We start from the raw sequence: 27,947 nt of genomic DNA, 5'->3' as shown, positions 1-27,947 counted from the left end.
ATGCAAAAGACTAAGTTCAATCAAAATTAAATCTGGAGTTAATTTTTTTTCGAAAGAAGTTATATAAAGAAAATGAATTTTGGATTCATGATTTAAAAAAAAAAAAGGTAAACTGTTTAGGTTTTATTGGAACTTTTCAAAGCCTAGAAAAGCACTGTCAGATTGCTTTCTAGATGCCTGTATCAAAAAATTCTATGAACCTCAAGAAATTTTTGCTTTACTAGATAACTCAGAAAAAATATTAAATTTTAAAATGTTCCAGTAAAGCTCAAATATTTTTTATTCTCATATGAACACAAAATTGCTATAATTGATTGGTTTTTGTCCAGAGTAACTCATTTAATCATATTTTATTCTAAAGGTTATTAAAAAAATGCACATAAATAATAATTTACTAATCCTTTAGTTCTAAAAAGAGTATTCAAATATCATTTTGTATACTCAATGGTAGAAAAATTATACAAGCAATATGGCAGCCTTACACAGAAATTAAAATGTGGTTTTTCAAATTTTAAAAAAATGCATATATTCTCCTACAATTTTATTCAATTAAAACTACATTGATTTTAGACCTCCTTAGAGATAAGCAGTATGACAGGGCTAATGAGAAACGGGAATGTGAAAATGGCACAGATCTTCTCTCTTGGGAGATCACAATCTATTAAAGGAGAAAAATCAGCAAATGGATAAATTATAAGATCTACTATTTGTTGTTTCTCTCATACCTTTGCTCTACTATGTCCCAAACTTGACCAAAAGCCCCTTGCTTTTAGAGGAAAAACCTCAATCTCTCTCTCTCTCTCTCTCTCTCTCACACACACACAAGTATTTCAACAGACTTCAATGTCAAGTCCAAAGAATATACACAAACCCCAACATTGCAATGAAATTCATACATTAAAATCATAAGGACTGGAAACTGAAGGCATGCCAACTCAATCCCATGCAAACCAAAACCACCATGTTTGAAACTCATCATGTTTGTTCATTAAAAATAGAACAACCAAGAATTCTGACTGAACCTGAATATTATGCAGTCAATGTCTCCAGCCATGGAAAGGCTGGACTAGCTTGGGCTGGTCATATAGATCTAAGCTTTTAAGTCCAAGTGTAAAAACCAACTGCATTGTGGCTGTAACCTATTTCTAAGACTTTTATCCATCTATAGTTTGATTAGCTATTATATTATGAAGCAAGTGCAGATTAATTATGTTATAATTAGAGTTCATAGTCCTACAAGTTGAGGTAAACTACTTAAAAGCAGGCTACATATAAAATTTGAAAGATTTATTTTAAATAAGGGAAAATTGGTACATTCAGGGAAGCTTCTTTATTTTTAAAATGGTTATATGTCTTCAGTGAATTTTCAAAAGAACTACCATAAATTCTGTGATTATCACACAACAGAGTGTGGCTGATTTTTTAAGAGGCATTTTAATTTGTATTTATTACAACAAAACTAAAAAAATACATAATTTTTTCTTAACATTAAATGGGTAAATAGACTTAGTAAAAAGTCATAAATAGGTCTGTCTCTCAGATCCAAATTGTTTATAAGAACTGAAAGCCTTAAAGCTTGGAAGATTTTAATCAAGACTTCCATTAACCCCCTACCAATATCCCAGGGATTGTAGGAATTTTAAACAAATGGGAAAGTAGAATGCTTTTAAAATGACTTAATGTGATACAGTATTAAGATATGTAACAATTTTGGCCATTAAACAACAGGTGACATATCACAGGCAAGCATTTTTCTTTCTTCTCAATAATAAAATAAGACATTAAATAAGACATGAAAATGAACTACTGGATTAAATCTAAGAGGCATGATTAGTGAATAAATCAAAATACCAATCATGAAACTAAAACGATAGTTCTTACACACAATGAATCAGATAGGCATAGTACATATGGCATATATTTTTAAATGGGTATTCAGAATTTTTCATGTACATTTTTATTTGATCATATGTGTGTAATGACCCTAAGTAGTACAGTTATTTTTAATTTATATTTGAATAAGAGCTATTTACATATACATACTATATATATATATACACACACACACATATGTTAAAAGAAAATAAACTTTCTAAAGCTTATTTACACTAATGAAAGGAATTATCATATTTTAATTTCAGACTTTGATTTAAATACCCACATTCTGTTCTAAAACTTACTCTTTCCTTTTGGCTTATCCTGTTATAAGGCACTTGAAGCAGGCATGATTCTGAGGTATCTCTGAATTTCATCAATTAGGAAAATATTTGACATACACAGAGGATGTTAAAATCTGGTCTCACAAATGTCAAAGTAGTAACTTTTCTGCAGAGGGGGTCTCGCTCACATAGTTGGAGTAACAAAGCTCAACTTCTACTTAGATTCTCTTTAGACTTGTGCACTTTGATTATTCCTTAAGCTTTCCAAACACTACTTTTCAAGAACAAAATGATAAGCAACCTCTTCCAGAATACCTTCTTTGATGGATGAATTAAGACGGGATCATTCCCTTTTCTAAAATACTACAATATTTTGTTTGCTTCACTCCATGGTACCTGATACTTCTTTTCTTGTGCCATAATCATTGTACTAAACATTATCTCCACTACTAGTATGCAAAAGACTTAAAGAATCAGTGTCCATAGCTTGACCATGTTGATATTGCTCCTAGAATATTTTGAACAAACTAGGCTTTCAATATATATTCAATTATTAAATGAATGTCAGCTCATTTAGAAGTCATTCCAACTCCTCTCTTCCCTATGAGAGATGCCATTTCCAGCTATCCATTAGATATTTTCACCTGAATCTCCTATAAACTTGGTAGGTATAAAACCAGCTTCACTATTTTACCCTCACAAAATAGTTGACTCTAGAGTTCCGCTGATGCTATCATTCACTGAAAAAAGACTATGAAGTTTGAAGTCAGACTACTTGGACACGATCCAGTCTGCCAGCTATCTACCAGCTAGGTGACTTTGGGCAAGTGACTTAGCATCTCTAGGCTCTATTTCCTTTCTGTGAAATGGAATTCAAGATAGCATCCTATGTCAAGGGATTATTGTGAGGATTAAATCACTACAAATAAAGAGCAGAGCCTGGTCCATATTAGTTTTTATCAAACGTTAGCTATTATTTTGTCTCCTCTTCCAGTTGTCCAAGCTCAAAGCCCCCTTTTGGCCACCTGTACATATAAACTTTGCTAACACTTCAAGACTCTACATCTAGCATACCTACAGAATACTTCTCATGTTCATTATCCTAGTGTACACTCCTTGTTATTCCTCATAGTGTAAGGGATTAGCCTACTAATTAATCTTCCTCATCCCAACCCTGTCCACCTACCTCCCTTCTAAGGATCTTATGTAAAATGCCACATTAACCTTATTAAAGATTTGATCAAGTTATCCTTGGCTCCAAAACCTAGGATGATTCCCTATTTTCTCCTGAGATAAAATTTTTCAAGTAAGCATTTAAAGAAATTCTTCTAACCTATATGTCAAGTCTCAGCTCCCCAAACTATACACATACTTTTCCATCAAGCTTTTCTATGATTTATATCTTGAAAACGCCCCATGCTAATCTCACATTGTTTCCTCTATACAGCTTGTTCCCTGTGCTGTCATATTCATCTGCTAAAAGCCTACTCATTTTTTTTCAAAAACCATCTCAAAAAAACCTTTGGGACAACTAACTTTGTTCTCTCAACTGAATGTTAATTTCTTCCTCTTTAAGCACCCATAGTCACTCTCCTCTCCCCTCAGCTTTTTTATGGAACTCTTATTTGTATTATGGCTGTCAATATACCTGTCTTACCACCTGTACCTGATTCTATATTACATGAGGACAGAAACCTTGATCTACTTATCTCCATACTTTTTATAAGGTCTTCCATGATTTCTGGAAGCTATAGGTGCTAAATTGGTACTTGTTAAATAACAAGAAACATTAGCGACCAGAATATGAGGAAAGGATTCTACAAAGTTATCCTTTCCTTTTTGGATTTCTATTTCTTTAAGTCTGAGCCTAGGTTAGTTTGGTCTAGTGTCCATTGGTTCTTTGAAAATAAATCCTAAACCCGCACGAGTATTAATATATTTAAATTCAGACACATGCAAATATGCATTCAGACTCCATAAACATAAGAGTATTTTGTTGAAATTTCATGAACTATAAAATGTAACCAATCTCTATTCTTATGAAAGGACTTTGCATATAGCAGTGTGATGCTTGGAAAAGCAACTGAAAAGAGATGGGGTATAGAATGGTTTTCCACACTTCCCTTTAACATCTGATTTTCATTCTTACAATAAACTGTGTAAATAGCCATGAGCAAATTAAAATGAATGTAAGTATTTCAAAATTGAGTTTGTGTGTGAAACATTTCACTGAGTAGCTGTTGGCATCAACTTCATATGATCACCGAAACACATTAAGAAACTTTACATGTTAACTTTATGAAACTTTTTGGAGATAGTTAAATATCCATGTATGTATAACCTTATAAGATTTATTTTAGTACATTACACTACTGAAATAATCTTTTGAATGTCAAGGGGACTATGGAATGTAACTTTCAACAATAAAAGTGAAATAGATAACTGATATTGTTTGTTGGTACTTCAGAAATGCAACTCACTCAAACCATCTTAGTAACTTTTTCCCCTATAAGAATGTTTAAAGAAAATGTGAGGGTTTCTATTTTTTAGCTATCACTGTGAGACAATTCTAACTACTAAAAGTCAAGAAATGATACCGTTTTCCTGTTTCCCAGGATCATACGTGCATGACCTGGTAGGTGATCTATATTTGCCAATAAACTCCACTACTGTGTCATTCCATAGAGGAACCTGATTATAAGGACACCAATTCTAACAATTTAAAATTACAAGTAAGATGTAATTATTTATCTACAAAGATATTCAATGTGGCCCTGTTTATAATAGCAAAAATTGGAAATAACTTAAATGTCAGACAATAAGAAATCAATAAACAACTTTCCTAGGGCAACTAGTACAACATATAATTAAATATATCATGAAGTCAATAAATATGATACAGCAGAATATACATTGATATGAAATAATTTCTCTAATTTATTAAAAAGTAAAATTTAAGGTTATTTAATAATATGTAAATCTGTTTGTATGTGCATGTCTATGTGTGTGTGAGTGTGTGCATGTGTGTGCATGTGTATATGTCCAGAAAAGGCTACATTAAAAATGTTGAGCACTCATTTTCTTTTGTTTTTTTGCTTACGTGTATTTTCTAAAATGTCTATAATGAACATATATTTTTAATGGGAAACAAAATGCCAAGAAATACTAATTTAACACTTTTTTCTCTTTTCCTAGACTCTTTCCAATTTCTTTCTCTCCTTCATCCCCAGCCTTACCCTAGAGGCTACCTCCTGTCCTGAAATCCACACGACCTAAGTAGAAATACGGTCACTTTCATCATGACCACCCATACTTCAAATAATTCATATATGAATAATGAGATATTAACTCTGAAGGAACATAAAGAACTAAGACAGGTTTATAGTTTTAAGATTTTAGTGGGATGAAACTGAATTATTCACATCCATTAAATAGAGTTTGAATGATTCACAGCCAATTTTATTTTTATAATTGTAATGAAACAGCTGGGATTAGAGTCTATTCATGGACTCATAAGAAATTTGCACCCCACCTACTAAAATTAGTTTCTGCATACAAAATTCTGATTTGAACATCTGACTGTGAACAAAACAGGCATCTTCACTCAATGCCAAGAAACTGAGGAAATATAGACTTTAAGCATGTCACCTTCTTACCAGAATTATTTTATTTCTCATTGTGCATACTTTCCTTTATCTCTATTCATAAGCAGCCACTTAACAACAGGACTCTTTGTAACAAACTTAATTTCAAAGAATGAGCTCTCTTATACAAGATAAGCTCAAAGAATATTTTTGAAGATTTCACTGTATGTATGGCAGCTGTTTATAATTTATGGGTTCTCAGCCACTAGATACAAATCATATTGAAAAACTTGTAATTCAAATATATGATATCTCTTTGAATCTCTAAGTCTAAAATATAAGATTTTTATCTTAAAGTTGCCTCAGGTATCAATTCACAGATCTCAATGTTTAAGATCTTATAGAAAATTTATTTGGTCCTAGATTTGCAATTTTAAAGAGATTTGAGTAATTGCATACTTCAAACTCTGTATCTTCCAAAGCAGAAAACAGTGCATAAGGATTAAGGGACTCACCCAGGGTAACAGGGCTAGTTAATCACTAAGCGAATCTAGAACACAAAACCTCCTTTCCTCCAATCCAGTGCACTTTCCACTACATGAAAAAGGAAGAGTAAAAATAAAACATGAAATCTAATTTTACTAGAAAACAAAATCCATTGAAGCCTAAACCACAGCCAGATTTAAAGGTGGAACATGCCCACCTGCAAGCCCTATTGCAACCTCAAAGGGTTGGACATACTACTAAGAAAAATTAGTATATATTTTGGAGTCTTTAAAAATATTTAAATCCCTTGTGAATTTGAAGCAAGTTCTGATTTCAAAAAAAATCCTATAGTCACATAGCATAAACTTAGGAGGGGCATATTAACTGGATAATTAATTTGTAGACCATAAGACTGCCCATCACAACAATTCACATTTTAAAAACCATCAATTTTCTTCAAATTACTATATAATTCAAGCAAAGTAGATGAATTTTCCTGACTTACCATGAAACTTTTGGGTTGTAAATTTCTGACATTAAGAAAATTTGGATAAGCCAAATGTGTGTATATCCTAAAATATGGCCAGCATTGCTTTCAAAACAGATATGCTTCTTAAAAGTAATAATAAAGGAGGTTTTTTCATTTTTTAAGGTATGAGGAAAGAAATTTCAAAAGGCCCACACTGAGTATTTTTTAATTAAAAAAGCAAATAATTATTTTTAAAGCAACGTGAATAGCTCTGCCAAATATAATATTTGTAAACTTTTAGATTCCCACATATAACGCTGGCCTAACTTGCCTGGCTCAAACATATATAAATGACATCATACATGTTTTCATAAACAGTAATATTTTCAATGTATGATGAAGAATGGCCTGAGACTTAGTATTTTTAGCATGCAACAAGCACAAACACGATGTTAAATGAGAAAGTATTCTTGCCCCTGTCCTTTCAATACCTCATTAAGAAACCATAAAGAATATTCCATCTGACATTCTGAAAATCTTATGAAAGACATACTTTCTTAATGGAATCAATATGCATATTTCAGCAACAAATAAAAATAAAGATCACTAAATGTCACCTTTTCAAGAAAAAAAAAATCAAGTTTTTCTCTCTTATATTCCCTCAAAGTCCACCCCATTGCTCATACACCCAACGTATATGCAAGAAAGGTAAAAACTTTAAAACTGGTTGAGAAAATGTAAAGGGTAGCGAAAGGCATCATCCATGGAAGCAAAATAAAAACAGGCAAGAAAACAGAAATCCCTGCCTCAAAAAAGGCAAGCATGACTGAGTAGACTGCTTTCACTTAAAACCCTGGACTCAATTCTGCTTAAGAAGATTAGCTCTTCTTGACAATAAATTTCTCTAAAAAATAAACTGTGCTGTACATGTAATATAAAGTAAGCATATTATATCATATACCTTGCTATTGGGCATGTATTATATCTATGATAAGAAAGCTCTTAAACATTACCATTTGCTTTTCTCTTAATTCTTTGCATTCCCCATTAAATACATCAATTTACAGTTTAGCAGTCAATCCTTAAATATTTCTAGGATAGTATTCCCTATGCATTTTTATAAGCCAATTTATATCTTAAAATTAATCCCTTTAGATGACAGTGACTTCAACATTAAATACCATTAGTTATTAGTCATGTATTTTCTCTTTTGAATAACTGGTATTATGCTATAAGAAATTATCACAAGTATATGACAAAGCAATAGAATAATATGTACAAGGAGGTTCAAAATATTCCTTATAATTAAAACCTGGAAATAGCCTAAATGTTCACCAATAGGGTATATCTTAAATATATTATGATATAGCTGCTACATGGTATATTAAGGCACTAAAATGAATATTGTAGGGTATATTTGTCGATGGAAAAAGATGTCCCCAATATATTGCTCAATAAAAAAAGCAAATTATAAAACAGTGGTTCATGATTCTATACTTAAATAAAATATATATATATTTGAATGTATATCAAGGGTAAATTAGACATCAAGATATGAAGAGAAAAATATTTGGGGGTTGACATCTATAAGCCATTTTAATTTTCATTACAAAATATTGTATTAACTACCTCTTTTACAATAAGCATGCATCACTTGCATAATTTCAAAAAGCTGTTTTTCTGTTTTGTACATGCATACATAAAAATGTGTATGTTTAGAAGAAACAAATTAATTCTGAAATTGTAGAAAGTCATCCAAGCATTTATTAAACAAAACATGGTGCACCAAAGGAGGCCATGCAATGGTTACAGGCAGGCACTCTGGAGCCAGATCACCGACGCTAGAATTTCATCTCTGCCATCAGAAGCAATGTGACTGGCAAATTACTTAATCTCTCTGCCTCAGTTTCCTCTTTTAAATAAAAAGGGTAACAAAAGTTTCATCCTCAGAGAGTTTTGGTGAGGATGAAAGGAGTTTTTCCAGTAATAAATTAATGGAAAGGTGGAAAACTTTTAATCCTAGGAATTGAAATGCTAAATTACTGGGCAATCAACTGTAAATATCTATTTTAACCAAATACTTTATTTCTGAATGTTTTCCTGTACAATCGTTCTAAAGTAATTTTGCCAGGTTTTGTCTAACTCATGAAGAATTCAGATTAGATAAGTAGTGATACCCTATGTATATCAGCTAAATTCAGAAAGTTAATTCCCAGAGAACAGATTATTTTATGGGCCCTTGTCTAAAAGATTTTTGCTTCATGATCTAATATAAGTCTCGAATACAAAATTTAAACTGAATAAAACACTACAGACAATGCAATTCAATAAGTCACATTGTCATGCATCTTATCACTTTCTCCACACAAAATACTGTTTTTACCAAAACCTATTTTTAAAATCTTTAAATTTGTATCCAAATTCTCATAAAAGTTTCATTTGTGTTCATTATCCATCCTTTTTTTAAAAGCATTAGCAAAATTATAAAGTGCATTTTGCCTCCTAAAAATATATCTATACTCTATATCGTTAGTATTTTCTGGTTAATCATGATGTACATATAGGTAAATTTCCATGGTATAACACAGTTTATCTCTTTTTTTAATTAATACACAAAATTAAATCTTCAAACTTGAGAAACTACCTTTTTAAAGAAGCAAGTTAACATGTAAAAGTATATTTGACCATTATGACATGAATAATGTAGCCAAACAACCAACTTATCATGTGTCCTGTCCTTAGAAAAACAAAACTAAGATTCTTTTGGCTCATTTCTAGCCACCAATAACAACATAAACAAAATGTACTATAAAATATAGTTGAATTTTTCCAAAATATAGTCATATTCCACTCTGTTGTATTTATAAATTATAGCTAATTATAAAAGTCTATAAATGACTTTGCTTCTCTAAAATAAAAGAAAAAGCCTCTTTTAACTTCACTGAAATGATTTTCATTTCCTTGAACCAATAACACAACTAGTTACAGTAGTACCCAGCTTGCCAAGCTTTCTTGAGTTAATTGGTAGACCAGCCTAGTAATCAATGGCCTTGCCATAAACACTGAATCAAAGCTCTTGAACAGAGAGAGTTTAAGGGAAGGCAGAATAAAAGAACATGACAACAGAGACAATATTTACTTGTTTGGTGGGAATAAACAAAATCCACAAAAATCCAAGATAAAAAAATTTTGTGGCACTTTAGGTAATCAACACATCTGTCAAATCCATCCATCAGAATGGGCTAGGCTAGAAAAATACTAGATTCACATCAAAACTATGTTACTCATGGCTGACACACTTTTAAATTATTCTGCACCTGTGCTCCTGAAACACGCCACCTTCTGCATACTCTTCACTTTCAACATCTAAGAACGCTCAACAATGGGTTCCTATGGGGGCCCTGTTATCCCCTGGCTCATGAAGTCTGCAGAAAAAAAAGGAGCTGAGCAAAAGATAGTCACACAGGAAATAATTAACAGATACAGTGCTAAACGATACCATTGCACAGTGAGTACAAACCTACAGCTCAATTCATTAAGATACATCTGCTTTCTCTGCCTTAGAAACCTGGGCCAGCAGAATGATGCCAGACCTCTAGGCTATAAAAGTTTTTTTCTTTTTTTTTTTAAGTGCTTTAAAAAAATGCTTGAGCTAATGGAACTGACTTATAAAACAGAAATTAGATTACTTGAAAATCTCATTAGTCAAACTAATAAAACCAAACTTACATACATATCAAATTGGTTTTAGTTGTTTTCTACCATCAAAAATGGTGTATCAATGTAAAAGATGAATAATGAAGACAAAAAACTTAAATTTTATGTAGTGAAAACAATTAAATGATCATGTTAACTATTACATATAATGAATTCAATGTATGGACTGTATTTTTTAAATAAAAACTAAAATTTTTTGAGATTAAATCATATCCTTTCTCAATAGATGACAACAGAAATACATCTATTAAGGGCGGAAGCACAGAGATGTATAAGAATTGTTAATCTCTGGATATAGTCAATAATTTTTAATCATTTATTTTTTTTCTTGGGCAAATAAAACATTCAACTGCTACCTAAAGAGAAACTTTTATTAGCAGGTCCTAGAATAACTGCTTCATAGCTACTGATTAGAGAGGTACATGCTTCTCCTTTTTCCTGATACAGTATGATCTCTTTGGTATATGCACACGTAAAAAGTTCAAATAGGGTGAAGAAAACAGTTATGTAAACAAACATTACGTTAAGTCAATATGGTATACCTATATGATAGCTGAAATTCTGTTTTTATTTTAATTAAATAGGAAGCAAAACAATGGATATCGCTTTTCACTTCAGATCAACTTTAGTTAAAAAAAGCTCCTGCAGTCTTCTGTCAGTGGTTGTAAAGGCATTCAACATTGTCACTTGTTTGAACGTCTGTTTGGCTGCCAATGGACTGTCCCCAAAAGAACATTTTTGCATCTCAATAGACTGTCTGGTATCAACAATCTTTAAACTATAAATTTAACACCACTAAAGAAAGGGGGAAATAACATTTGCATTGTACTATCCTGGTATCACATTTACAAAATGAACAAATAATCAGACTACTTCCACTTATCTAGCACTCTGCATCTGAGGATCTCAAATGGCTGACAAACGTTAATTAACTAAGCTGCACAACACTCCTGTGAGGATGGCAGGCAGTATGATCCTCTCTAAGCGACAGATGAATGGAGATCCTGGGAGGCTCTTCCTTTGACAGTCAGAGGTTCAACTTGGAACTCTACTCCCACAGGCCCAGGGCAGAACATCTCCATTGAAACCAAGCAGTGTAAAATGTAGATGTTAAAACTGGCAAACCTTCCTAAATAAATTTACACTGGAAACCAAAACTAATCTCAAAGAGAATTACCTTTCCCCTTGGTGCATGAAATAAGTGGTCCAATGACTAGAGTGTTTGAACCTATGGAAGAATTTTAGCCTATGAGTTATATGTGACATTCTGTTTTGACAAATAACACCGAGGAGTTTACCTGCATGTTGATTTGCCATAAGCTCCCCCTACAGATTTACCTGCTAAACTTAATTATACTTCTACATTTTACTAACATATGCAAAATATATGTGATACTGGCAAAACCTTTGTAAAATTTAATGACTTATTTTGGGTCCCTATTAATGTGGTTATCAGGTAAAAGTCAAAGCTTTCTGCATTATAAAATCCAATCTAAAAATCCCATTATAAAAATGAAATCCAGAATTTCTTATCAAGAAAATAAGATGACTAGTACAGTTGCATCTGCATAAAAGTTTAATCTAAAAAAATAAATAGATACTTTTGTGTAAATCTATATTATAGAAGAAACTGGTCAGAAAAAAAGTCACAGGACTGTACATGAGTCCTGACTATACAAATTTATTTTATGGGCCCAGCATGCTTCCGCTGCGCAACTCTGCTATCTTACAAATTTATTTTAAAATGAGAAAGAAACATCTATTGGAACATGTAAAACTAATTGGATTACATTTTTAGCATAAGCAATGTTAAATATGTTAACCTCTTCACAGAGTGAAACTTTAAATCTAATACAACTCTGGGTTTTCTAAATATTAAATTTTGGTGACCATTTTCCAGAACTTATTCATGTTTTATAAAACTTCTATAAGTTTTAGGAGTATAAATGAAAGTTTTCACATAAACTTTGACTATTTATAGCAAAGATTCCAAAGGCTTTAATAGTTCTTCCAACTAAAAAAAGAAAATACCCGGCGATTTTATAGAAATATTGTGTAGTTAATATGCAACAAAAAATCCAACTTTCCTAAAGTATTTTATAAGCTAAAGCTTATATGAATGTGCCCTTTGTCATACTCAAAGCACAATGGTCTACACAGGTGACATATACAACTTAAAATTTTTAAAAACAAGATCAATTTCATACTAATAACAAGGGAAAATATAGATATTCACTAAATGAAAATATACATAAATGACCTGATATTGAATGCAAAACTTAAAGCCAAGGAGAAGAAAAAAAGAAAAGTACTAATGCTAATGAAGAGAGCATTTTGAAATTTTAGCTATTCTCGTGATTTTTATATTTCCTTCCTCACTTTAAGGAGTACAGCAAACTTTCATCATTAAAGCCACTAAAAAACCATGTATTAGTAAGACTGATATTCTGAAAGCAACATTATAATTATGTGCTTTGTGATACAACCCTAACTACATTTAGCCTATTCCTTTAAAATGTTTCCATTATTTACCAGCATAGTGTTGAACGATTTAAAATCGACATTTTCTGTTGGACAAATTTCTCATACTTAATTCTTGATATCACTCTACAGTATTTAAAGATGATTACCATTCTTTTTTACTGTTAGTATTAGAAACTACGTAAAAATGTATTTATTATTAACAGTATACTTGCTCTGTTAATGCTATGCTGAATGCACTATTTAATAAAAAATTCACTTTTAAAATCTCCATTTCTTAAATTGCTTACTATTTGTAAATAAACATGCTAAACAGCAAGGTAGATCATTTCAAGTTCCATTCAACTGTTTAAACTCAAATATGAATACTGTATTCTGGAGGTATATATTTATACAGATCTACTACTGTATTTTTATTCAAAACATAAATTATATTTGTATATTTCTATTGTGTATTTATAAATTATTACAGTACACTTTCACTAACAACTAGACCTTTACAACCACAAGATTAAAGTACATTGTTTTGGCCTTTCATATACAGGACGGCAAAATTCTGCTGGGGTCCTTTCTTATTGATGGCAGGGTAATAACTTGAGAAGTGTGTATTTGCTATGATAACTTGGGAATACAAATTTCTACCACCAAGTAGAATTTTTGTCAAATTCACAGTCAGAATGGGCTCTGCTTCTTAATTAGTTTAGTAGTCTTAAAAAGCTCATCAGATAAGATATGTACACATCAAAAATTTTATATTCACTTAAACTAAATGTGGCACAAAAAAACAAATTGGCTACCCTTCCTATTCCAAATAGCCAATACAATTGGTGGTTTCCAAAAGCATTATTAAAATACAAAATGAGAACTTTGAACATTCAAATTTTACTAAAATCAAAGAAGAATGATTCAAGGCTCTTTCTAAAATATATATATGTGTGTGTATATAACTAATATATAATTTTGTCAGCTCTCTGAAACTTAGTAGATGATAGCCTGTAAGATAATAAATCATAGGGTTAGGAATTTGGCTATTCATTGTAGAACAGGGCTAAGGAGAGTGCTCAAGATATCCTACTTCAGCAGCTTATGCAGAGGAACTGAAAAGACAGTTGAAATGATGCAATAGAAACTTGAAGTCAGGGAATTAAGGAAGTAGAAGAATTGAGAAAAACTATTTTTTAAGAAAAGCATTATCATACCCAGAATGCTCAAAAAATATTAACTACTGTGCTCAGGTTTTTGATACCGCTGCTTAATAAATTACTTGCCATTCCAAATTCTTTGACTATATAGAATGGTGGCAGAAAAAGGTAATATTCCAGTAACAGTTTAAAAGAGTCAAACAATTTGGCATCAAATGAAGATGTCATGGATGAAAACAATTTTAAATGGAAAAAAGAAGGAAAGGGGGCTCTGGTGATACCAATGTAAGGCACCCAAGCACTCACAATCACAAGATGCGGTATGAAATCAGTGAAATGTAGGACGTTTCGTTCCTGCCTTTTAACCAGAACCCATGAGTCATTGAGTCCAGAAGAGTACTGACATGCTAAGCAAATGATGAGCATTTACAATTATAAAAATGCAGTTCCATATATATGCATTTCAAAGAAGCTCCCTGAGAACCCCATCTTGAAAGGCACAGGAACTATTTCTCTTCTTTCCAAAGTTACTCATGATAAACTTGCCCTTCCCTGCAGGAAAGCTTCTTTGTTTCTCAGTGTACAGCGGGCATCCCCTCTTCTGTATTCAAGCCTTTCTCTTGCTCCCGGGCATGACTACAGATGGGAAAGGTAACAGCGTTTATAATTAACTGTGCCCCTCTAAGGGGCGTTTTTTTCAACTCCACTAGAGAATATCTGAGAAGCACAGACAGGCTTCAGGGAATCTGCAGGAAATGAGAACAGAGAAGCCAAGCAGACATCGGGAAGAGCAATTTTTCTTCCCACTATACATCCAGAGAAACCTCACTGGTCTCTGACCCCCAGGTCAAAGCACTGGGCTGACTGAGCTCTATTTCCTAACTGGATCTTTTGTAAAAGTTAGCTAGTTTTTGATCCTACCTTCCACGCAGGAACAAAGCTTCAGAATCATCCATAGAGCTCAAAACTTTTAACAGAGTGAAGGTGAAATGTCGAAGAGGTGATGCCTTAGGCAAAAAGCAAGTATCATTTATTGGCAGCACGTGAAGTTTCAAAATCTTAAAGATTTCTTAACAATGCTGATTCTATACATCATGAAGATAGCAATTGAGGATCTGGTTTGGTTTTCTTTTTCCACCTGGTGCTTTCTCCCTAGAAGATCCATATAATATAAAGTACGAGGTACTCTTCTTTGGACTTCACACAATTCACATTTAGGCTTTTCTTATTTTTTCCTCCTCTTCTTGGCAAAGTAAACAAGTATTGCCATTTGTACATCATTATACTATGGGTTTTTAAAAACACTACATTTTTGTATTAACATCTCACCAAGGACATTATATTCTTAGTGACTTAAATCTCTGCTAACTTCCTTATTAACCGGATACTGTCATACCACCTTAAAATTTAAAAGTCATTTAGTTATTTTAATGTAACAGATGTGCATCCTTCTGGGATTCTAAACCTCCCTTCTCCAAATGCAGCCTTGTTGTTTTGCATAATCACCAGAAATGATTAACCAACATTCAATCTGAGCTAAGAGCAAAGACAAACAAGTGACTGCCTGACACTGTACCAAGTAAGTGTACAGTACACACAACACACGTGAGCGACTTTCAGCCACTTTAGCCTTATAAGGATAAATCCCCAGAGGGATAAGGATGATTAAGTTTAACTTCATAAAACGATACTGAATATAGTGAATGTGTGCTCCCCCCCAACTCTTTTCCCTGCGAAATAAATTAACTATTTAAAAATGAAACCTTCCTACCCGTAACAGGGACTGGGATTCATCCTTGGACTTGTTTTCTCCGGATGCAGGGTACTGCTGGGTGAGGGCCCCGGACTTCTCTCCGCCAGCTGGCACCCCCTGCAGGAATCCCTTGGTCTCGACAGCCAAGCCATAAATAGGCCGCGCCAGATGGGCAGCTTCTACATTAGGGCTATCCCTAAGAGTCTTTGTCTGCTCTTGGGTGCCAGTCACAGGTGTGAGCAGCCCCAGGCTTGCTTGAGTATAGGACGGGCTGCCCCGCAGGATGTCTGCCCCTCGCCAAGTCACGCTGCGAAGGTCATCACTTGAACTCTCAGTCCAAACTTTCTCTTTGAGCCCCTCCTTATCTTCTAGCTTCTCCCTCTTCACCACACTCTCGGAAACTGGCTCTACCATTTTAGAGTCTGGATTTAGCAGACTGTAGACCTTGAGGTCAATTTTGGGCTCCTCTTTGATGGTGGATACGGCATGACCGTCCTCTTCGCCGTTGGCTGTAGTGATGTCCTGTTCCTGGCAGTGAACAGTGTTGAAGTGCTCCAGTAGTGACTGAGTATCAGCAGCTGTAAAACTGCACTGACGGCATTTGTAGCAGCTGTGTGCTCTCCTGGAGAATAAGAAAACAGTCATTGCAAATACAGCATTCTGAAGGTTTTTTTTTTTTTTTAATAGGCTTTAAGCACCTGAATTTTATCTCATGCAATGTAGTAGGTAGAATGAAATACAATATTCTCCACACCAGGAAATTGGAATGTAATTAACTGGCATTTTCAATTCTGTAGAAAGAATGTAAAGTTCCCTGTTGTTATATTAGCGGTAACAGGTACACACACACACACACACACACACACACACACACACACTCTTGTGTGCATACATTCCAGGTGATCAGCACTGAAACTAATTGGTTTGCATTATTATCTACTGCCCTGCCCTGTTCATTTTACCTTGATGGATAATCATCAATTAAATCATTTAAGTCGCTATCCATGTTTTTCACCTGATTTCTTCAATGCCCTGGTCTCTGTTATTTAAACTAAATTCAGGTGTTTTTTACTCCTAGAAATACACTTACATTTCTAATGCTGAAGTGCTTTGTATAGCTTTTCCATATATTAAAATAAACTAAAAGAAATAAAATGTTAATAATTATTAAATTATTGAAATAAAAGAAATAAAATGTATTTTTCAATCATTGAATTTAAATCCATTTAGTCAATTAAATATGGTTTACTGATCTACATAATTTGGAAAATAAGCTCTATTAAAAACCCAAGATTTTTCTAAACAAATTCTATCCATCTATAAGGACATATATACATTCAACAAATTTGAGTCTGTTGGGTGTCAAACGGCATGATATATGCTTTAAGGACATACTCACTAAAAGGATTTGTGTGTTCTCTTTTAAATGGCATAAAACAAGGCAAACGTATTGTCAAATTTCATAGCATCAACTGCTGTCAAGGAACAGTAACTGCTATATTAGGACAAATGTTTGATTAACAAAGAAGAATAGAGGTATTGCATTGTAAAAAGCATACAAGAAAGATACACAAATGATTTGGAATAAAATATACTTTCTTTAGTTATAAAAGCCTTGTATGACTCTCTAAATACCATGTGAAACACTTTGTACTTGTCTGATATAATGTGTTATGAGTTACTGTAAATTTAAAGTAACAAAACAAGTTTTGTGAGCTATTACTTAAAGCTATGTAAGATATCGACAAATATATGTAATTTTAGATAATCATCAAAATATTTCTTTGCCAGGTACTGGGTACACATTGGCAAATCAAAGATTCATAGTCCTTGCCCATCTGGTGCTTAGAGTCTAGTCAGGAATGACAAGCTTCACATAAAGACTATAAATAAATCTGTAAGTACAAAGAGGGATGTGTGCTAAGAATTAAATGGAAAGGATGGCAATGCAGGTAGGAAGGCTGCTTAGGGTAGTCAGAAAGGGCTTTCTGAGGTAGATATATAATATCAAAGGATGGAAATGAGCTATCTGTCGAGGACAAGGAAGGGAAAGGAAGCACATTCTAGCACATCTGAGATACTGACAAGATGCCGCCATGCCTTTGAGGAATAAGTAAGAGGAAGAATGTCAATCCACATACTGGAAGGGTCATCTAGAGCTTAAATATTTTTGCCTTTTATTATTTTTAGTGATAATAAATGTACATATTTGGGGGGTACATGTGATAAATTGATACCATTGTATAATGTATAAAGATCAAATCAGGGTGATTAGGATATCCATGACCTTACATATTTATCTTTTCTTTATGCTAGGAACATTTGAATTATTCTCTTTTAGCTATTTTAAAATGTACACTAGATCAATGTTAACTACAGTCATCCTACTGATCTATCAAACACTAGGCCTTTTTTCTTCTATCTAACTGTATATTGTACCCATTAATCAAATGATTTTGGGAATATAATCATTTCTGTATTAATAACTTCATTCCCTTAGGAGACATGTCACATGGTTGAAATTCCAAAAGAATGTTCCTTTTTTATGGAAATGAAAGTCAAAGGTATAAGATATAACAAAACCTCAGCAAGTATCTGTGGACAATACTTAGTTAATGAAGCACATACTTAAGGCTTACAGTTTCTTGAATAAATACGGGTATTTAACTTTTTACAGAAGATTTCTTCCAAATTTTTCTCCTATTTCTTCATTGTTCAAGTAGTAAAGGTAAATACAACAAATGACAAATAATTTGAGGATGAACAAACCATAAAAGTACAATAGTAAGATTAAATTTCTCAAGTGGAAGTAGCCTACTCCTTAGGGCTCAGATATCTATGGCCAAGAGTAAGAATCTCGCCACCAATACCGAAGCCAGAAAATCCAAATATAGGATTAATATCACAAGGGGCTACAGACAAAACCTAAAATCTAGGACCTAGAGCCCCTGGGAACCTCATCCAAAGAATCTTCTTACCAAAACCACATTCTAGCAGAATCTAATGAGAGATAAGCTTGTAAATCCAAAATTACCTTAATGATGATATTCTACATAATCTATTTAGTCATGAAAATTTAAAAAATAAAACAACTGATTGACCTTCACCCCAAGATTATTTCTAATGAATTCACTTTCCACCTTGGGCAGTGAGTTTGTGGTTCCTTGACATGGTGAGACCTCTGCTTGATATCTCTAATGGGATCCCTGCCTATGAATTAAGACTATAAATTGCCACTACACTTCTACCAAAATCAGTGGCTCTAGTGCAAAAATTCCAAAGGATTATAGTCATTCTATTTCAAGAAATAAAGACTGTAAATACTAGCGCAACAAGGAGGAGAAAGTATCAGTATATAAGAGAAGAAATTCTACAGCACCGCACAGCAAAATTATTTTAAAACAGCAGACCCTCAGTTCTCACTGGAGAAATAATTTAGCAGGCATAAGAGGATACTTGAACCAGATTGCTGGCGTTTCAATCTTGGCCCTGTATTTTACTAAATATGTAACTCTGAATAATTTACTGAACCTGTCTCAGTTTCGTCATCTGCAAAATGAAAATAAAAGTGCATGTTAATGGGGTTCTTGTGAATATTAATTAACACTTGTAGTAAGCAACTAAGTAAGGGTTAACCAGTATAAATCCTAAAATTAAATAAAGCTCCTCTGTTCCATGTGAACCTGCATTTTGTACTCCTTCTGCAAGAGTTTAAACTTACAAACTGGTATTTTAATATCATCCTTTTCCATTCTCCCATGTATCCCAACCATGACAAACAATATCTTTAAAACCAAGCTATTTTCTATTAATGGAAGATCTTTTACTTTAGGGCATTGCCAGGTAGAATATATCCTATGCCTTTCTGCTTTACCTAGTTGTGTTCAATGACCTGAAAGATAGAGCAGTTTAGCATTTTACTACTTAATTGTCAAGTTTTACTCTCTTTTCACTAATAGTAGTCAGACTCAGAATCTTAAGATTCCAGAAAGCAAAGATAGTAAAGGCATTACCTATGTTTTATTAGTCTTAGGAGGTAGAGGATGTTTTGTGAGTGTATTCATTAAAAGAGCTTAGAACATGACATATCTAGCAATATATTTAAGTAATTAGGATTATGTAGCTTTGGTATCTACTTCTGCAATCCAGAAATGTTCTTGAGCTACCCCTATCCCTTTACCAAATGAAGATGAACACATCCAACCTTTATCCATTAACTGACTTGTACTTCCTCCCAAATATACAAAGTCCTGGGCACTTGCCCAGAAAATGAGTTCATGACAACACATCACACCCTGAGACAAGGTGTCTGAGTCTTCTAGGTTTTCTAGTTTGAAGTTCCTGTCCTAATAGGCAACTCCCTGACTCCTGACAGGTTTCAGCAAGAGCTGCTCTGATCTTCCCCATAGAGAAGCTCTTGATCCAACCGACCTAGGCAAAACCATCCATGACACGGGGGCTGTAGAACTGTCAGAATGCAGAGGACATTAGGAATAGGTACGAAGCACAAAGGAGAGAGAAACTGCAGAAGTAAGTTTTCAGTGAGAACCAGGTTTTATGTTGAAATAAATACATTTTAAAAGGAAGGATGTTAAAATAAGGTTGTAAAAACAAGCTCAATTCACGAATATTTTCTTTTGAAAGTTCAAAGCACTCATGCCAATATGGTCTCATAGTCCACTTAAGTGTAAGGCCCATTTTACAGATAGTAAAATGGAGAAATAGTGTCTCGTCCATTTAGTCTACATTAAGTCAAGAATACAGGGCATCTAACTTCCAGATCAGTGTTTTATTTTTCTATTCTCTGCTGCCTAAATTTCTAAATTTATACAAAAATAGATGAAATTACTGACAATATACAAAATGAAAACATGGAAGATATAAAAGGTCTTTTAAAAGAAAGGAGACTGACTATAATAATGGTTTGCAAAACGGGCTGTGCAGTTTTGCAATGTGAGGAGTTTCTTAGAAATACAAATTCCAAGTCATCCTCACCCTCCTCAATCAGAATGCCCTGGGCATAACCTGAGAATCTAAATTTTTAATGAAGTCCTCAGGTAACACTAATGCAGGGACCAGTATCTATAAGCCATATTACTAGATATATCATGATTCTAAACAACTTAGTGAATAAACTCAGAAGACATTCCCCCAACTCCCAAAACCTTAATAAAACACAAATAATGCCCTTACTATCTTTGCTATCCAGAATCTAAAGATTCTGAGTCTGACTACTATTAATGAAAAGAGTGTAAGGCTTGACATTTAAGCAGTAAACTGCTAAACTGCTCACTCTTTCAGGCCATTGAACATCACTAGATGAAGCAGAAAAGGCAATTTGCTACAAAGTACTCTTGAGACCTGAAGAACTCCTTTCTCCTTATCAGTTCTAAATAAATGATAGAAAACATTAAAAAGAGAACATTACTCTCAAAAGCCTGAAGCAATATAAACTTTTCAATAACCTAACTAACATCTAGAGCAGCACTTCTCAAGCTAATGCAAAAAATCACCTGCAGATCTTGTTAAAATTCAGATTATGACTCTGGAAGGCTGGGATAGGATCTAATATTCTGCATTTCTTACAAGATTCCAGATGATGCTAATGCTATTGGTCTCCACTCCACACAATGAGTAACAAGAACCACACAACTACGGTCAGAAATAACTTCAAGATGGGTATAAGATCTCTGGGGAGGAACTCACAAAATACCTGTATATATTAATACTCAGCACTTTTAGAACATTCTCAAGTGAACTTTCTATGAAGAAAGGCAACATAGTTTTCACTCTTAAATCATGTACTATCTCACCCACTTCTAAGAGCCAATATTCACTGCTTTATGAATTAAAACTATAAGCCCTCAACAAACTAGGCATAGAATAAATATATCTCAAAATATAAAAGCCATATATGGCAAACCCACAGCCAACATCATACTGAATGGGGAAAAGTTGAAAGCGTTCCTACAACGAACTGGAACAAGACAACGGTGCCCACTGTCACCACTTCTATTCAACATAGTACTGGTAGTCCTAGCACACAGGAATCAGGCAAGAGAAAGAAATAAAGGGATTCCAAATTAGAAAAGAGGAGGCCAAACTATCACGTTTCACTGACAATATGATCTTGTACCTAGAAAACATCAAAGACTCCACCAAGTGACTTTGGAAATTAATAAATAAATTCAGAAAACTCTCAGGTTACAAAAATCAATGTACACATACCAGTAGCATTTCTATATTCCAATAGCAGTCAAGCTGAGAGTCAAATCAAAGACCCAATACCATTCACAACAGCTACAAAGAAAATAAAATACCTAGGAATATACTTAACCAAGGAGGGGAAAGATCTCTATGAAGACAATAATGAAACATTGAAGAAAGAAATCACAGATGACACAAATGAAAAACATACCATGCTCATGGATCGGTAGAATCAGCATTATTAAAATGTCCCTATTTCCCAAAGTGACTTACAGATTCAATACAATCCCCATCAAAATACCAACAATATATTTCACAGATCTAGAAAAAATAATTCTGTACTTAGTTTGGAACCAGAAAAGAGCCCGAGGACCCAAAGCAATCCTAAGCAAAAATGACAAAGCTGTAGGTATCACATTACCAGACTTCAAACTATACTACAAGGCTATAGTAAGGAAAACATTACCGTATTGGTACAAAAATAGAGATATAGACCAATGGAACAGAATAGAGAGCCCAGATACAAAATCATCAACCTACAGCCAACTGATATTTGACAAAGCAGACAACAACGTACACTGGGGAAAAGTAGCCCTATTCAATAAATGGTGCTGGGAAAATTGGATAGACAAATGCAGAAAAATGAAACAAGACATCTCACCACTCACAAGAATTAATTCAAGATAGATAAAATACTTAAATGTAAGGTATGAAACCATAAGAATTCTAGGAGAAAATGTAGGAAAAACTCTTCTAGAAATCAGTCTAGGCAAAGAATTTATGACTAAGACCCCAACGGCAATCATAGCAACAACAAAAATAAATAAATGGAACTTGATTAAAATAAAAAGTTTCTGCATAGCTAAGGAAATAATCAACAGAGCAAATAACCTACAGAATTGGAGAAAATATTGGCAACCTACTCATCTGATAAAGGGTTAATACCCAGAATCTACAAAGAACTCAAACAAATCAGTAAGAAAAAAACAACCCCATTAAAAAGTGGGCAAAAGACATGAGCAGAAGTTTTTCAAAAGAAGATAGAGAAATGGCCAACAAACATGAAAAAATGCTCAATATCACTAATCATCAGGAAAATGCAAATTAAAACTCCAATGAGATATCACCTTACTTCTGTTAAAATGGGTTTTATTAAAAAGTCCAAAAACAACAGATGTTGGCACGGATGCAGAGAGAAAGGAATGCTTATAACATACTCTTGGTGAGACTGCAAATTAGTACAGCCTCTATGGAAAAAACTGTAGCTATTCGTCAAAGAACAAAAAGTAGACTTACCATTTGATCCAGCAATCTCACTACTGGGTATCTACCCAAAGGAAAAGAAGTCATTTTATCAAAATGACACCTGCACTCAAATGTCTGTTGCAGCACAATTCACAATTGCAAAGATCTGGAATCAACCCAAGTGCCCATCAACTCATGAATAGACTAAGAAAATGTGATATATGTATACCATGGAGTATTACTCAACCATAAAAAAGATGAATTAATGCCTTTTGCAGCAATTTAGAAGGAATTGGAGACCGTTATCCTAAGTAAAATATCTCAAGAATGGAAAAACAAACACCACATGTACTCGCTATTAAATTGGAACTAACGGATAGGCATACATATGCACAGAGGGAAGTAGAAGTCATTGGAAATGCAGCGAGAGGGGTAGAGGGGACGGGCAGAAACCCATCTAACTGGTACAATGAACACTCTTTGGGTGATGGGCACATTTTTAGCCCTGACTCAAGCCATGTAACAACAACATTTGTAACCCCTTAATATTATAAAATAAAAATGAATAAATAAATAAAACCATAAACATGAAGTTGTCAAGAATAATCTCAAACCAATTCATTTTTTCTATTTCACTGTTGAGGGATTATCTTTCAATATTCTTTCATGCTAGGTCATGTATATAAATATTACCCACAAAAATCACACAAAGTATATAGTCCCATCCCCACTTCACAGATGAAGAAACAGAAATTCAGCAGGATCAACTAACCTAAAATAATGTTGAGGGCAAGATCCAATATTTTTGCTCTTGTTTATGGTTACCATTTCATGTGTGTTATTTGGTAGTTGATGCAATGTTACTAGCTTATTCAGGAATCAGTTTCCAAAAGATTTGAGCATATTCTCTGACATGTATCATTCTCTCAGTAATAACTGGCAAGATCTTCAATATAATGCCATACTTGCAAAGAATAAGCATAGATTATTGCAAGCCCTAATACAAAGAAACATTTCTCAAGAATAAAACTTTAGTTATCGTGAAACTACATTAGTTTGGATTTTCCTCTAACCTACTAAATGCAATTTATTTTACCAGCATTAATATGAAAACCTCAAAGGCATTGATAGTATTTTTCCTCCATTTTTCAAGACCCACTTTAACCATCCCCTCATCCATAAAGACTTCCCAAATGATTCAATCCAAGAATAAGCCTGTGTCCTCTGAATTACTCTAAAACTCTGTCTACCTCTTAAGATTTTTTTACACACCCTTTATTAAAAATTGTATATGTCTTACTTTCAAGTTATATATAATTGCCCTCAGAGTAAGACCATAGCTCACGTCTCTGTGGTCCCCTCACCACACAACATCCACAGAAATAATAAATATCTGCTTAATAACCAAACAAATGCACAATTACAGCTCTGAGGATATTCACAATGCTGGATTTAATATGTAGAATCACATAGCTGCAGAGAAACATTAAGCGGTGAACAGATATTTTGAAGTTGGTACATTTTCAGTGGTACTCTGAAAAACTTTTCATTATCGAAAAACTCCTAGAACTTTTGGCTACATTAAGCCAAACTAACTTAAAAGACATTACAAACATATGATTTGCATTAAATTTAGATTCTATATTCTCCTGCCAACAGGATAGCTAACACTTTCCTCATGCTACCTGAGGAAAAAAAGATGTCATTTTGTCATTTTGTAGGATTCCTTAGCACAAGGTTGCCAGATAAAACACAGGATGCCCAGTTAAATTTAAATTTCAGATCATAAATGAATATGTTAGTGTATGTCCCACAAAATATTTGGGATATATTTATATAAAATTTCATTATGTCCCACTCAGTATTTAACAGTGAGGAGATAAATCAAAGAAACTTTGATTAAACAGCTAAATCAACCTTCTCTCCAGGCAAAGGACATCAAGCTGCCTAAAAAAAAAGGCTAAATTTGTACTTAATACATGTGACTTAGACTTTCCGTGAGAAAAGATATTTTATTCCTTATCTTACTTTATAGACTTTTCATGTGCTATAAAAAAGCATTTATTTTTGGATCATCCATATTTCAGTGCACAGTGGCCTTTTATTCCAATAGTAGCATTTCATTTGTCAGTAGAGATTATTATATTTTCATAATTCATAAAGAGTTGAGGAATGCTTCTGGAAAAAATTAGCTAAAAGATGCTACTCATTTGTTATATTCTGATAATATTTCTATCTTCATAATAAATCAGCCTACAGTATATGGGAAGTACAGCTCTGAGCAATGCTTGTTTTTATCCTTTAAATGTTAACTTCCAGAGATTGATGCCATCACTTGAAAACCTCTTCTTTACCAAATAATTGTATTTTACTTTGAATAGTTTTAACTATAGTTCTTCTTCTTCAGTGACTAAACCGAGCATCAAAGTAAATGAATAAATCATAAATATTGATTAATCAGACTTTGAAAGGCATGTTTGGTAATTAAAGAATCAAACAACTACAGATAAATTATCACAGAAAAAAATAATTCAAATATTTAAATTTAAATAAAGTTCAGTAGATATGACATCTAATAAAGTTAGTCATTTTTGTAATATATGCACTGTCTGTATAAAAGTCTACAATTTGTGGCAGGTGATATTACTACCACTGTAGAATGATAAAATAACAACCGGGGGAATAGAGTATCTCAGGGACAAAAACAAAAATAAAGTTATATATGGAAAATCAGATCAATCCTTTAGAATTGGAAATAGTTAAGTGGGGAAGAACAGTCTACAGAATATAACCTAAGAAAAATCGAAATTCTGAGTGAATACAACATTTCCATTCGGTCTACTCATCTTGCATTTTTAAGTTGAAATAGTCTTATTAATATTTACTCATTTGTAGTAACTGGCTTTTTGAAGGAGTGGGATGAGGAGCTTTCATCTTCAAGAGGTAGAAGAAAATACTATTAATATCTTATCTGATAATTTCCAACTTATGAATCATTTTCAAAAGGAAGACATTCTCTACAAAGTGTTCAAAATAGATAAGTCATCCCATAAAATATAAAGTAAACAACAAATAGGAAATAATTTATACAAATGAATATAAAATGAAACTCATGGCTACAATTTATCTTATTCCAAGACTTGATAACTTGGTAACTACACAAAGAAAATTTCAGGAAAATTTATTCTGAAATTTCTAATAAATAATGCATACAAATAAAGGTAAAGACTTTGTGAGTTACTTTTATAGTGGACTATAATATCCTGGGTAACTTTTTGTCTCACAATGAGAATCTTCAAACTGAACTATTATGTCTATTTCAAAGTATTATAAATTATAGTATTATAAATACTGATTTATTAGGATTATTTTTAAAAAATATAACATATACCATATGCAAATTTAAGTGTAATCATCATGGCCCTCACTCTTTTAGACTCTCTGTACTAATGCACTATGTACTTGGCATTTTCATGTGTTGATAGTACTTATCATAAGATCCTCTTCTTCAGAATTTAGCAGAGCACACAGTCTATGTTCTTTCACAGAGTGCTTTTAAGATAGAAATCAAGCAGTAGCTACATTAATTTGACCATCTACTGTATCCAATGTTAATACTTTAATCCTGAGTTTACATATTTTATGTCTAAAAGGTACAAAAACTGTATAAAATTTTAAAATGCATTCACAAATCTACTAACAGATCTTTTGTCATCACATATCTTACCAAAAACTGTGTGCATTTTTCTACATTCTAGACAACAATGGACATTTTAATATTTGTAGGTAGACAATAATTATATTACTGATTTTCATGTACTTATTTAATAGTAAGGGAGATTGAGCATTCATTCACATATTTACTGGACATGTGTACTGATGAGAATCGATACCTCGTTTTTTATTTTAAAATGTTACAATTTATTATTAGTGATGCACAAATAAATGAATATACACATATATATGTTTGCGTCTAAGTTCACAAATTAAAGACTAGAACATAACCATAGATTCATGAAATATGATTTTATATAGATAGGTAAATAGAGATCTATATATATGTGCAGAAAGAGAGATATCCATAGATAGATACAGATAACGATAAATTATATATGATAAAGAAAGTAATATTTATGGTACAGTAGAATATATGTACATGAATATGTATTAAAATATATGGCATATATATGACTATATATGAATATCTGTATATAGTTTTTATAGTTATTAAACTAATAGAAAATGTTATCTATCTAGCTGTAAATAGTCTTCCTCATTTGTTTTTATTCAGACAAAATTATGCTTGTAAGATTCATCCATGTTTTAGTCAACTGTCATTTATTCAAATTCACTACTGTATAATATCCCACCTGTATGAAAATTCTATGAATTATCAATCTCTTATGGACAGATATTGGATTTTTTTTCTATTTTGGTTGCTTTATTCTATCAAAAAATGCAATTATGAACATTTTTCCACAAGTTTCCTAGCACACCCATGCAAAACGCTTTCTTCTGAGGAGTAAAATTATGTAGTCATTAGAAATATGAACATTTGATATTGCCAAAATTTGCCAAATTAGCTTTCTAAAATCATATGTACTGACTTTTTATACCTTATAATGTTTTTGTCTTAAAGTCTATTATTTTCCAAGATTAATAAGGTGATCTCATGTTTTGTTGGGTTAGGATTTGCCTTGTATA

General features: G+C 32.9%; 1 protein-coding gene across 2 annotated transcripts in view; it reads right to left on the bottom strand.

Moving 5' to 3' along the window:
* TRPS1 (transcriptional repressor GATA binding 1) overlaps positions 1–27,947 on the bottom strand; it is a 239,928-nt gene that overhangs the window by 145,137 nt on the left and 66,844 nt on the right. For both annotated transcript variants that reach the window (XM_045561542.1, XM_045561540.1), the window contains one exon: positions 15,810–16,413. In XM_045561542.1, coding sequence (XP_045417498.1) covers positions 15,810–16,413 — 604 coding nt within the window. The remainder of the gene's footprint in view (positions 1–15,809; positions 16,414–27,947) is intronic.

The sequence above is a fragment of the Lemur catta genome, chromosome 9 (assembly GCF_020740605.2).
Source record: "Lemur catta isolate mLemCat1 chromosome 9, mLemCat1.pri, whole genome shotgun sequence".
In the NCBI taxonomy this organism is placed as follows: Eukaryota; Metazoa; Chordata; class Mammalia; order Primates; family Lemuridae; genus Lemur; species Lemur catta.
Note: the sequence above shows the minus strand (reverse complement) of the source record. Positions and strands in the feature narration are given on the sequence as shown.